Source organism: Lampetra fluviatilis, chromosome 7 (assembly GCF_964198595.1).
Source record: "Lampetra fluviatilis chromosome 7, kcLamFluv1.1, whole genome shotgun sequence".
Classification (NCBI taxonomy): Eukaryota; Metazoa; Chordata; class Hyperoartia; order Petromyzontiformes; family Petromyzontidae; genus Lampetra; species Lampetra fluviatilis.
In genome coordinates, this window is record NC_136281.1 from 3,274,060 (window position 1) to 3,288,408 (window position 14,349).

The following is a 14,349-nucleotide window of genomic DNA, read 5'->3' on the forward strand; positions in this document are numbered from 1 at the left end:
TCCAATTGTGAAGTGTGATCATTCATCGTGATTGTGGACATATCACTGGGATTGATGTTGACGTATAATGCTACTTGCATTTGTATGTACAGCATGTTGAACGCAGCCAACCGTGATAATTAGAGGTGCGTGGGTGCTAATCGTAGGTGGAGGGGTGTGATAAACACAGGCGCGTGTGATGTCTGCAATGGCAATGTGTGGTGTGTATAATGAGTAGTGAAAGTTGTGTTTATTGGAAACATTTCCTAGAGATGATACCATGGAGATGTGCAGTGCTCCGTTGTACAAATATCTCCACGTACCTAAACAGGAATAACTCGTGTATTGTGTGAAATAGTGGATGCTATAGAATTGTTTTTGCAAAACCTACTTCCATACAACGAGCATTTGTCACTTCGATACACTCTCCATAATCTGTTCAACTTCTACGAATTCGCCCCCAGCTAGTCCACCAGTTGGTGATGACGTTCAATAGTGTAATGTACAGTATAGCATTATTTAATGATAACATTTTAAGACTAACAGAAAAGGAGCAATGCTAAAACACTATATACACATTGCATTATATTACTTGTTGATAAACAGTTGTGTTTTTATTGTTTTCATCACTCCAGTGTATCTTGTAGTACGTACCAGACTTGGGTTTATTTGAGTTGTTACCGACAATCCCGATCAGCCAAGTTGCCCGACTATTTTACAAGGGAGGTCCCGTGGTGCTGGAGCACAACAAACACAAAGACGGCATCGAAATTGCAGACGAGCACAGGATCTTTAATGGCTAACGTCTTGCACAATTAACAAAACTGAGATTGGAACAACAGTCGTAAACCAAGGTAAATACAAGCCCGCTGATACGTGCTTAAAATCAGATAAATGCCCTCTACAGCTGATAGGAGCGAACTTTAACAAGTTTCTATCTGATCTCTTTTACCAGTGGCAAAATATGATAGTAGGTTTTTACCCTTTTAACTGGTACAAAACTGACACCTTTATTCAAGGCATCATGTTTGCAATGACCACAACACAAGTAGTCAAAAAAGCAAACAAAAAGAAGCAACTGATAAGGATGATAATATGCACTGTGTGGGCCAATCAACTTCAAGGACAGTGCATATTATCATCCTTATCAGAGTTGCTTCTTTTTTTTGACTACTTGTGTTGTGGTCATTGCAAACATGATGCCTTGAATAAAGGTGTCAGTTTTGTACCAGTTAAAAGGGTAAAAACCTACTATCAAGTTTCTATCTGGGAATTCACGTGGCAGCGGTCACAATGGGAAGGGGGTTGGGGCATCGGAGTGAGATGCCCTCCGCAATGACGCAAGGCTACTCGGTTGCCCGGGAACGACCGTGTCAACAAGAGTCGGATATATATATATTTTTTAGTTATATACATTCGACGCTCACGGTTGTGTTTTATTGTTGTTCGTTGTTGCTATTGTTGAGTGGACAACACGGGATTGTTGGCTGTCGAGGCTTCGTGGGATGCGAGAGAGATAGGCAGAGATGTTTCGCCCGCAAATGTGAGCGAACGGATTAAAGGGATTGCAGTCGGAGCGAGTTTGGTTGGGATCGAGGCAGCGTGATGGAGCAGGTGAAGAAGGTGAGTAACAGCCCCAACTTTTGTTGCTTCCTGGAAGGGTCATTCACCCGAAACGTCGCCTCTTATATACTCGTTCTTTCTAAAATGCAGAGTTATTTACAAACGTGTCGGAGTTGTTATTGGTGCAGGATCTGGTCCGGTGACCTTTTTTTACATCTATTATGAAAGCCCAGCGTTTCGTTTGTCACCTAAATTATGAGATCCTTTCAGGAGGCCTGAATGAAAAGGTTATAGAAAGTGCTCTCCCCAGTTGTGGTATGTAAAAAGTTGATTCAACAGGCTTCCAAAAATTGCTGACCTCCCAAAAAACAAATGTCTTTTGAAGGCATATGCCTACATACAATAGAGTCAGTAGATACTACACACCCTACATACAATAGTCAGTAGTATCTACTACACACCCTACATACAATAGAGTCAGTAGTATCTAGTACACACCCTACATACAATAGAGTCAGTAGTATCTACTACACACCCTACATACAATAGTCAGTAGTATCTACTACACACCCTACATACAATAGAGTCAGTAGTATCTACTACACACCCTACATACAATAGTCAGTAGTATCTACTACACACCCTACACACAGTAGAGTCAGTAGTATCTACTACACACCCTACATACAATAGTCAGTAGTATCTACTACACACCCTACATACAATAGAGTCAGTAGTATCTACTACACACCCTACATACAATAGAGTCAGTAGTATCTACTACACACCCTACATACAATAGTCAGTAGTATCTACTACACACCCTACATACAATAGAGTCAGTAGTATCTACTACACACCCTACACACAATAGAGTCAGTAGTATCTACTACACACCCTACATACAATAGTCAGTAGTATCTACTACACACCCTACACACAGTAGAGTCAGTAGTATCTACTACACACCCTACATACAATAGAGTCAGTAGTATCTACTACACACCCTACATACAATAGTCAGTAGTATCTACTACACACCCTACATACAATAGAGTCAGTAGTATCTACTACACACCCTACATACAATAGAGTCAGTAGTATCTACTACACACCCTACACACAATAGAGTCAGTAGTATCTACTACACACCCTACATACAATAGTCAGTAGTATCTACTACACACCCTACATACAATAGAGTCAGTAGTATCTAGTACACACCCTACATACAATAGAGTCAGTAGTATCTACTACACACCCTACACACAATAGAGTTAGTAGTGTAATGGGTTCGAATTAGGTGCACACACACGCAGCTTGGAGGCAACACTATTTATTAAACGGTAAGTAATATAACACACCCTACATACAATAGTCAGTAGTATCTTCTACACACACCTACATACAAGAGTCAGTAGTATCTACTACACACCCTACACACAATATAGTTAGTAGTATCTACTACACACCCCACACACAATATAGTTAGTAGTATCTACTACACACCCTACACACAATAGAGTCAGTAGTATCTACTACACACCCCACACACAATATAGTTAGTAGTATCTACTACACACCCCACACACAATATAGTTAGTAGTATCTACTACACACCCTACATACAATAGAGTCAGTAGTATCTACTACACACCCTACATACAATAGTCAGTAGTATCTACTACACACCCTACATACTATAGAGTCAGTAGTATCTACTACACACCCTACACACAATAGAGTAAGTAGTATCTACTACACACCCTACACACAATAAAGTCAGTAGTATCTACTACACACCCTACACACAATAGAGTCAGTAGTATCTACTACACACCCTACACACAATAGAGTCAGTAGTATCTACTACACACCCTACATACAATAGAGTCAGTAGTATCTACTACACACCCTACACACAATAGAGTCGGTAGTATCTACTACACACCCTACATACACTAGAGTCAGTAGTATCTACTACACACCCTACATACACTAGAGTCAGTAGTATCTACTACACACCCTACATACACTAGAGTCAGTAGTATCTACTACACACCCTACATACACTAGAGTCAGTAGTATCTACTACACACCCTACATACAATAGAGTCAGTAGTATCTACTACACACCCTACATACACTAGAGTCAGTAGTATCTACTACACACCCTACAAACAATAGAGTCAGTTGTATCTACTACACACCCTACATACACTAGAGTCAGTAGTATCTACTACACACCCTACATACAATAGAGTCAGTAGTGTCTACTACACACCCTACACACAATAGAGTCAGTAGTGTCTACTACACACCCTACATACACTAGAGTCAGTAGTGTCTACTACACACCCTACATACTATAGAGTCAGTAGTGTCTACTACACACCCTACATACTATAGAGTCAGTAGTGTCTATTACACACCCTACATACTATAGAGTCAGTAGTGTCTATTACACACCCTACACACAATAGAGTCAGTAGTGTCTACTACACACCCTACACACAATAGAGTCAGTAGTGTCTACTACACACCCTACACACAATAGAGTCAGTAGTGTCTACTACACACCTTACACACAATAGTCATTAGTATCTACTACACACCCTACACACAATAGAGTCAGTAGTATCTACTACACACCCTACACACAATAGAGTCAGTAGTGTCTACTACACACCCTACACACAATAGAGTCAGTAGTATCTACTACACACCCTACACACAATAGAGTCAGTAGTGTCTACTACACACCCTACATACTATAGAGTCAGTAGTGTCTACTACACACCCTACATACTATAGAGTCAGTAGTGTCTACTACACACCCTACATACTATAGAGTCAGTAGTGTCTACTACACACCCTACACACAATAGAGTCAGTAGTGTCTACTACACACCCTACACACAATAGAGTCAGTAGTATCTACTACACACCCTACACACAATAGAGTCAGTAGTATCTACTACACACCCTACACACAATAGAGTCAGTAGTATCTACTACACACCCTACACACAATAGAGTCAGTAGTATCTACTACACACCCTACACACAATAGAGTCAGTAGTATCTACTACACACCCTACATACAATAGTCAGTAGTATCTACCAGAGGTGTGGACTCGAGTCATGTGACTTGGACTCGAGTCAGACTCGAGTCATGAATTTGATGACTTGCGACTCGACTTGGACTTGCATAACAATGACTTTGTCCCACCTATGAGATGTGGACTCGAGTCATGTGACTTGGACTCGAGTCAGACTCGAGTCATGAATTTGATGACTTGCGACTCGACTTGGACTTGCATAACAATGACTTTGTCCCACCTCTGGTATCTACTACACACCCTACACACAATAGAGTCAGTAGTGTCTACTACACACCAGTGGCGGCTCCTGCAAAATCTCTCAGGGGGGGGCAAATGTCTGGATGATTGATAAGGATAAGGTCCACCCATGCAATGAATAAATTAACAGCTTAAGCATGTAAAGGCAACTTCACTTCTTTAATATTAATGAAAAATAAAGTGACTCTAACAATACATCTTGTTTGTTTCTATACTCACTATTAAAACAAACCACTCACGTTTATTTTATTAAAGATTCCACTAGGTGGCGATAAATTATATTGTTGGATGAAACGTGCTTACGTATGATGACGTTAACACGTATGATGACGTAAGCACGTTAGGGCGAGCCCTCCCGGAAGCCATAGAGAATGCATTGCAGCGCCCCCGTTCGAAAAAAAACATCTTTGAATGTAAGTCTATGGGGCCACTCGGGGCGATTCTCAGCCGTAGTGAAATCGCCCAAAAAGAGGCGGTACTCCACAGAACGTGACATGACGCTGATTTGACTATATCCAGAGGCTGACAGTGACGGCTAGCGTGACTCTGTGGTTGAATGACATTGGTGGTGCGTCGCCCAATCGCCCTAATGAAGAAACCGCCCCTGCTACACACCCTACACACAATAGAGTCAGTAGTGTCTACTACACACCCTACACACAATAGAGTCAGTAGTATCTACTACACATGGGGGGTTGGGGAAGAGGACATTAGTGGGGGCGACTGTAGAGGTGCGAAAGCGCTGAGAAGCCCTCTGCACGAGCTAGAACAAGGTGGCCATAGGCCACCGAAATTCTAGTTTTTTTTAAACTGTTGCTGAGCACAGGCCCAAAACATTCAGCAGTGGATTGACAACGAGATGGTACACGTACATTCCATGTGTGGCCCAATAGTGTGAGTGTAGATGTGTAAATGTGTTGATTCATGGATTTATTGGACTGTGTTTCCAGCCCCCAATGTGTGCTCCTGGACGCTGGTGCTGGAGGGATGAGACAAAGTCTCTGGAGTTCGTGAGGTATCTGGCAGCGTGGTCTTACCTGTAATCGTGTCTTCTCTGTACCCTGTGTCACTTATGGCCAACTTCTCTTCACTTTAAATGTTTATAAGGACCAATACCTCAGCCCTGGCTGATCATTGTTTTAATGCTGTGGGCACACACGAAATTGATTTTTCCAAGACGAAGATACTTTGTAAACCCACTGGCTATCAAAGATTCGTTCATGAAGCTATCCAGATATCTAAACACAGGCACGTTTTCAACCGAGAAGATGGGTACAAACTGAACAATCATTGGAAGGACGTTATTATTTAACCAGTTTAAGTCATAACTGGCTGTGATGTTCCAGCCTACCACCTTCCAATGTTAGTTGTTATTTTCGGCCCTCTGATTTTTTACATTAACAGATTAAAGTTCTCACTAACACAGCTACCTCGCGCGCCATCCTCGAGGCGGCTGCTTCACGATCCCGCATGCTATTCTCTTACATTAATATAGTCACTTTGGCACGCTCGCTATGGAGGATGCTCGGCGATCTCCCATTAACATGCTAATCTCTCACATTAACATAGGCACCTTGGTGCACTCACCGTGTAGAAGGCTCGGCGATCTTGCATTGACATGCTAATTTTTGCCTGGCAGCCCTCTGATTGGTGGAAAGCCCACCACCGCCGCGGATGCTGCCCACCACTTTCATTGGCATTGGCTGCTGGCATTTGGGCTATGTCCATTTCAAACCATTATAAGCAGTTGTCTTTAGAAGATAATCCCCCTTTTCCTGAAGACGACCGCTTGTGTTGCGATCGAAACATCGATATATTTTTTAATTTTTTTCTGTCTACGTGGCTTTACCGAAAGACCCAAGAATATGAATTCCTGCAGTCACGAAAGCTTTAAGTCAAGTTTGAGATGTTCCCATTGCTTACTTGAGGTTTGTGCTGGCAGTGCTTTCGCATCACCAGACGGGAAAGAGAGGAAAAAGAGGCACAAGGGGCTTCTGCTGCGAGAGGTTGGGGTGAGGCACAGCGACAGGTGAGAAGGGTCACTTCTTATTATTTGGTTTATGTCTTCTATAGCTCTAAAGAATAGTAATTCCTGCAGTCACGAAAGCTTTAAGTCAAGATTTAAGGGTCACTTCTGTCCATGTTAGAGACGCATATCCATAGAGAGGATTAAAGCAGCTGCCTAGTGTTTAGTGCATTGAACTATTAATATCATGGGGAGGCCCTCATCCAGCAGTGGAATTATATCAGGATGTATGTTTTAATTGTTTTAATTTAAATCCATAGAAGATGCTCAGGGTCAAGGGGCAGATCTGTAGCAGAGCTCTCAAGAGAAGAAGTTTATGTCTTCTATAGAAGAATACTGAGAAGTTCACATCCGCACCTCCGATTAGCACGGTTGGCTATGTACGGTGCGAAAGAAGTTAAACATACATCTTCATTGGCAATGGCGGAGCCAGGATTTTCAGGTAGGGGGGGCATCCCCTCCAGCAATGAAAAATTATAGGAGTTGTTAGTAAGTAAGGACTTGTCCCTTGCTTTTTATTCGACGTGTGTGCGGCGATGGCGCAGCCATCGATCGAGGGTCGAATTCGAACCGCGTTGTGTGATCGGCATCGCGCTCGCTGAAGGTGTTTGCCTTCAGGGAAGTCGTGTACTGTATACGCAACTACACACAATTCTGGGAGTCACTTATAACTGCTTTTCCGTTACTTATTGCCAATTATGAACTCAGACTATTGTCCTATCATCTCATAGAGTCCCTGGCACATAATAATATGCTACACAGTGGCAGTGGGGGTCGCAAAATGCCGATTTATTACTAATAAACCCCAATGATCCGATCGAAATTAGGGATTTCGATCGGATCATTGGGGGGAGGGGCACGTCCCTCCCCCCCCACTGGCTCCGCCAGTGTCCATTGGCAACCCTGAGCTGATGATGTTAATTCAACATTCCTCTGGCAAGCACCAGTCTTTGTATAGGACAACCTATTTTCATAATGCTATTTTTTTTAAAGTTATAAACGATTGTGGGTGGATTAACTTATAAAGATTCTTGGTGAAACATGATGTCACTGTCATGTTGTCATGTCTCCACAGAGCATCGACGGATGAAGGAAGTGTGAGCAGCTCGACTGGGTGGCACCCTGGTGGTGGCTCCCTGCAGCCTGCGTCCCAGCAGGAGTCTGACACTGTTACAGTGCACCATGTGAAATGTGGGGATTACACGCCAGCTTAGATTATTTGATTTGTTGCACCATGGTTCTTGACGATGTGCACCGCGATACTCTACATTACTTTTGAGGGATTTGTAAATTATCTATAAATCAATTCTCTGCTCCTAGATGTTGCACTCAGCACTTTGGAAGAAACTATTGAAGCCCAGTTGTCACCTTCGTTTGTGGATATGATAATGTAAGTATGAATACCATTGTAAGTGTTAAAAGTATTATTTTATACATTTGTAATGACGACTTGACACACTTATCTTGAGATGGCACTTTATTGAAGACACGTTCACTTGACATCAGGCGGAGACCCCCACTGCAATAGCCGGAAGTCTCCCGCGCATCTCCCTTTTAAATCAACACGAGGCCACGCCCCCCTTCTCGATCATTCTCGCTGACTCTGGATGCTCGCTCCACCGGCAGACTCGACCGTCCTTGTCTCGGCCTCGCTGTGCACTGTGTTGCACCGCTAGCTGAGTAGTTAACCTCGCATCCAATAAACCCTCGGAGCCAGGGTGAACATCCAACTCCAAACGTCATTTATTGATTTTAACGAGGTAAAACTGGTAAGAAAACAGCACAGATACAGCATCTGTTAATACCCGGAAACACCAACAATGAATGAACACCACAGCAATATAACATTGTCTTAGATAACATGTTTCTAAACAATAGATCCTGGATGGACCAGGCCCCTACATTACCACTGAATAACTATACAAGAGCATTAGCTGCTGTTACATAAAGGCACATCGTGTATTCATCACACTGCACCCCAAATGTACAGTATTACACATAACACTAAATTGTGGATGAGATATTTCGTGATCCTTGCTCTCAGGATCGCAATATAGTTACTTGGGTACAAGTTTGACTCGACTTATTACATTACAAGTAGCATTCACAATAAGGAAAGTAGCAGGCTTCGTTATTAACTAGGCCTCGTATTTTTCATAACAATTTAACAGCATTATAAAGGCATTTGCATCATTATAACGGTCATTCTAACATTATAACAGCATTGCCAATAAAAAAACATCAACGAACTTACAGACAATGTTTCTTAAAGTCCCACAATGGACAATTGTGGCTGGCTTCATTGGGACTCGATGTGTGCCGCCATCTTGAATTATGTGTGTAATGGCCGACGCCCGCGTGGTTGAAGGGGAATCTTAAATCGCAACTTCCTGGTCACGTGACCAAAATTAGCATCAAAAACAGGAAATTCCTGTGTACATACGCCCCCCCCATCTGCCGTGAGGCAAAACCCCTGCCGTGAGGCAGAACAGTCCTCTTCCGTCACGTGACCACGCTCCCTTCTCGAACATTCCCATAGCCACCAGTCCCTTCGAATTCCCAACTGACTCCCCTGTCATTACCTCCTGTGGCCACTAGTGCAATCGTACTGTAAGCTGTCATTACCTCCCGTGGCCACTAATCCCTCACACCGCATGCAGGCTCTATAGTCATTACATATTTATGAAAAACTAGATAACTTTAAAATTTTTATATTCAATAAATTATACAGCACAGTTTTTTTAAATATATAATTTGTTGATTTTTTGTTGTTGTTGTTGCAGGACCCAGCAGTTTGATGATTTTTTGAAATCTCTTCTAAGCTACATGTCATGTTTCTTTGTCAAAATTGCACTTGAAAAACGACCAAAACCCCTGATGGCGTACGTAGCTCATTACATTACACTGAATCTCGATAAACACTCAGATAAATTACATTTCATTCGTTGAGTGGCATATAATGTGTATTAGCATGCATAAGTCACGTATAATTCAAACATAACGAATTTCAGGAATGCTAACTGCATGAGACAGAACATGTACATTGGGCTGTCCGCTCGTATTTATTCCAGACCCATTCAATAAACTGCTCAGTGTATTTGCAATGTCATCAATGGTGCCGTAAATATAATGTACTATCAACCCACATACGTACATTAGATATCTGACTAATGATTTTCACTTTCACAATACATAATTATATATGTGTAAATCTGCATTGTTGTGTGCGTGTGTGTGTACACTATGTCTGAACTCCACGTGTAAATGACATTTCACTGTGTCTGGTGTCTTTGTTTACGCTGTTGGTGTGTGCCACAGAGAGCCAAGTGCGTCGGAGCAGCGAGAGCTGGCGGAGGTGCTGGAGGCTGTGGCGTGTGCTCACCAACACGTGGCGTGCACCTACTGCGTGCTGCTGCTGGGCATCGGCCTCCAGCGGCACCACCACATGGCCTGTGGCTCGTGAGCCTCGCACCAAGCCTGTGGTTGTATCTATGTAGAAGCTTGATATTCTGAATGAGTCCGCTTAATTATAAAACAAGACTTATTTTTCATAATTGACTCAAATTGTAAAAAAAATAAGACATTGTGCTCTGCTCCTTGTGAAAGAAAATCATCGGGGCATTCTAAAAAATATGTTCTTCTTATCAGTGCCATTGAGCAGTGATTCAAGTATGGGGGAATTAGTTCCCCTATGACCCTTCATGGTACAAAGGGGGAATGCTGGGGAAATGTTTCTGCCATAAGCATGACTGCCCTTCCGCGCCCTGCCATCTTGGCGCCCGCTTTCTATCTGCTTTTAACCAATGATATTGAATCTTGATTTGAAGCTTTCGTGACTGCAGGAATCCATACCCTTTGGTTCTTTCAGGAAAAGTCACGTAGAAAAATAATAATAGATCACGACGTTTCGATGGCCACACAAGCGATCCAACCTGAGGATGAGACATGATATAGAGTTATATATTGATTTCAAAGGGAAGGATAAAACATCATTTGGATCTATTTGTATGAGCTTCACATGCACTTTTTAAACTACCTCATAGGATGCGTGCCACATTCATACTGTAAATTTAATCATTGAATATAGCACTTAAGCAATATTACTTTTGATATTACCCTAAGATAATAAACCTGAAGAGTTGCCAGCTGAAAATTATGGAGTGGCAAAATTAAATCAGACTGAATGTAAATGTTCGAGATATACAATAGTTGAAGCAATCGTTGCATGAATGTATATATATCAAAAAAACTTCCTTTGTCTATTAAATATTTTGCAGGAAAAAGACTTCTTCAACACATAGTGACAGAAACATGTATGAGGTCAGGATTACCATTTTTTTATTACACTGCCAGTGGCACGTTGCTGTAACTTCAAAATAACTACCTGTGAAGTTAGCATGTAATGTAAAACAAGTAGCAATGTAAAGAAATATCTACAGAAGTTGCCTATAAGCACTGCACACTTATGATAAGCACTGAACATTTATGAATTATTTTTATTTGCTGGGTTTAGGCTTGTCTAACATATACATTATATGTCAGGCAGCTAAAAAAAACTGTGTTTATAATGACAATATTTAAAGCTGGATTTCCTAAAATGTGTGCATGCTTGTGACCACCACACAGTACCTGTACGAGTTGTGCATCTTGGCATCCTGGGTGACCTTTCGACGGCAAGACCTAGAACTCATTGAGCAGGAGCTGAGCCGGCTGCTTCGCTCAGATGCCTTCAACTTAGCCCCGAGGGCACGTGAGGATGACCTGGAGGAGGAAGAGGAAGTTTGCAATGCAGGGCCTGAGGGCAGGAGAAGAATTACACAGGCAGAATTCAGGTGCACATCTTCTGGCTTCCAACCAATCAGCTTTGATGTAATAATATGGGTAGCTATTATATATGAAAAGTGGTCCCCTGATTGTTCAAGAAAAGACAGTTTACATTATTTATAATCTGTACGTATATTTTAAGTTGTCTTAATTGATTCCTGTTTTAAGATTAAGTATTATGCATACAGTATATGATATCACAGTAACCACAGAATATTACAGGTGAATATTTTTTACTTTGTATACAGTACGTGCAGCATTAGAATGAATGTATTAAAAATAGGTTAAGCATATGCGAACATAATTGACCTTTTACCATTGTTCGTCTTGTTCTTTCAGAAAAATGTACCCAAAACGTCCGGCCATAATGAGCGTTGTAACCCAGCGATCTCCCGCATTGGTTTCTCTCCTACCGACACCCAAAGAGGAGTCCCTCTACCTATTCAAGCCACTCCGCTTGCCTGTCCATACCTCTACATTCCCTGCAACAGCTCCAGGGATCAGCACAATACCCACTGCAGAGGAATGCCCAGAAATTAAGTATGTTATTATTTCACAATGCTTATATCATAGTTCATAGTATTATAGTTGGACCATTTCCTATATTTACATCCCTCATAATGAGTCTCAACTGCATGGATGTCAGTAAGCTCTAGTGCTAAACCTTTTAAGCGATAAACCCTATGCATGAGTCTTCTCTGGTTAAGTGTGATGACATTCTTTTTCATTATCTTTTTCCCAAATTTATTCCAAGTGGCATAAATTATGCAGTTGGAGCTCTTGCAGAGCAGTGCACACCCCATGTGTTAAGAGAATTGCCCGCAAAAGAAGAGTTAATCAAACTACAGTACTTTTGAGATCCTTTTAAATTACATTTTTATTGTCACGCGAGCAGCACACTTTCTCACATGCCCTACTAGAGAGTATGGTTTATATGTTTATATGTATATATAATCTCAGAGTAGGAGTTTTGTAAGATTAAGTGAATAAGCACCTCTATTGTGAATGTATTTTTTTATGTAGAGCTATTAGTGACACTTGAGATCCTGCTTTTATCACAGGTGAAGTGCCAGCTCAGGACTCAGACTTGAGTCACTCATTATCATTTTTTAGGGTAAACACAAATAGACTCGTGTAATGCACGGTTTCTCTGTCATGTTTATTCAGCTACTTATCCATGATGCAATATTTTGGTTCCTTTCATCTTCTGTGCCTGCAGGGTGGGCATCATTGGGGAACCACTAAGCCTGTTTGTTGTGAGCACGCTGATGCCACTGGAGCCAGAGCAGGAGTGGGGAAAGGAGGAGGAGCTGGAGATGGTGCCTAAGGAAACTGCAGGACCCAGTGGAGGGGATTCAGATCTAGCCTGAACTGTCAGCATCATAATTCAGGCATTTGGGCATCATCCTTGTCACAAACATATTTCGTATAAAGTTGGACAATTTGACTCCTACACCACCAAGTGATGCCTGTGGGTTTAAGAAGGCACAATGACAGGCTGAAAACTTTGCATTAAAATGACCTGTGATTTAATTATTTACAAATGTATTTTAGGCAATAGGTTATATAACAAATTCCAGATTTTTTCTAATTATTGCCCAGAGGTTGTTATTGCATAATACATGTTCTCAAAGGTCACTCCCCTAATACTCTTATATAAGCGCACAACTTTATCTGTGATGAACGCTGCACTTTCCGTCGTTTTCATGCAGGGGGCGCTGCAAACCTACGCGCCCCCTGCATGAACGACGGAGGCGCAGGGACAGACGTTTGATTATGTTGGAATCGATCTGCAGACGGCGGTCTTCTCGCACAGCCAGCTCTGTGTCGCCTTATCTCGATCCCGCAATCCCAAACAGGTGAAAGTTCGCATCGAACCGAACCCCCAGCAAGGCCATCTACTTAAACACGAAAGAAAATCCACACGAAATGTCCTTTTCAATGAAGTCTTCCAGATGTAAAATGATATAAGCTTTTAATTAAGAAATACAATTATAGAATTCAAAACATAATACAATTCTTAGATGTTTCATTTGAAAACATCAAAACGGAGCATCGGGTACTTGCATGAATGCGTCGTTCGTGTGAATTTTTTTTGTGACTTTCCTGGCCGAAGGCCGTAAATGTTTGTGAGGGGTGCCAATCAATTGGTTATTTTGGATAAAAACAACAGCACTTCCCCCTGTGTATCTCAAACAGTAAGCATTCTAATTATGAAGCTAAACATGTAACTGTTGGCTTCCCCACAAAGCGGAAGTCATTTATCATCAGAGATATGATGTGTTAATGTAACACTCAACCAGGATTTGAACTCACAGTCTTGTGGTTAGTAAGCTTGTGTTAGTAAGCTTGTGTTAGTAAGCTTGTTAATCTACCGCTGAGCCACCAGGCCAGATTACCAGTGTACATTGCGCATTAATAATGCTACATAATTTTACTCATTACAGTAATTGGCATAGCTTACACATCTTTTTAATGCCATTGTGTTATATACCAAATAATAATCGTACGATATGGTATTCTTCCACCATTCTCGTATTTCGATGTGATGTTGCACCTTGGTAAAATTGCGAAATACATTTTATGGTGTTAAAT

The 14,349-nt window shown here is 41.6% G+C and overlaps 1 protein-coding gene across 1 annotated transcript; it reads left to right on the forward strand.

Moving 5' to 3' along the window:
• Nucleotides 1-1,353: 1,353 nt before the first annotated feature.
• Nucleotides 1,354-14,328, forward strand: PPP1R36 (protein phosphatase 1 regulatory subunit 36). The gene is made up of 11 exons (XM_078857909.1): nt 1,354-1,602; nt 5,855-5,919; nt 6,847-6,933; nt 8,006-8,121; nt 8,251-8,320; nt 9,714-9,812; nt 10,249-10,389; nt 11,208-11,250; nt 11,557-11,762; nt 12,094-12,294; nt 12,974-14,328. The coding sequence occupies exons 1-11, from the start codon at nt 1,585-1,587 to the stop codon at nt 13,122-13,124; spliced, it is 1,197 nt and encodes a 398-aa protein (XP_078714035.1). The 5' UTR covers nt 1,354-1,584; the 3' UTR covers nt 13,125-14,328.
• Nucleotides 14,329-14,349: the final 21 nt, after the last annotated feature.

Excerpts from the sequence above, each read along its gene's own strand:
- PPP1R36 (XM_078857909.1), top strand. Across the intron at positions 9,813-10,248 it reads CGACCAAAACCCCTGATGGC|AGAGCCAAGTGCGTCGGAGC; the intron begins GTACGTAGCTCA and ends TGTGTGCCACAG. Across the intron at positions 11,251-11,556 it reads GTGACAGAAACATGTATGAG|TACCTGTACGAGTTGTGCAT; the intron begins GTCAGGATTACC and ends ACCACCACACAG.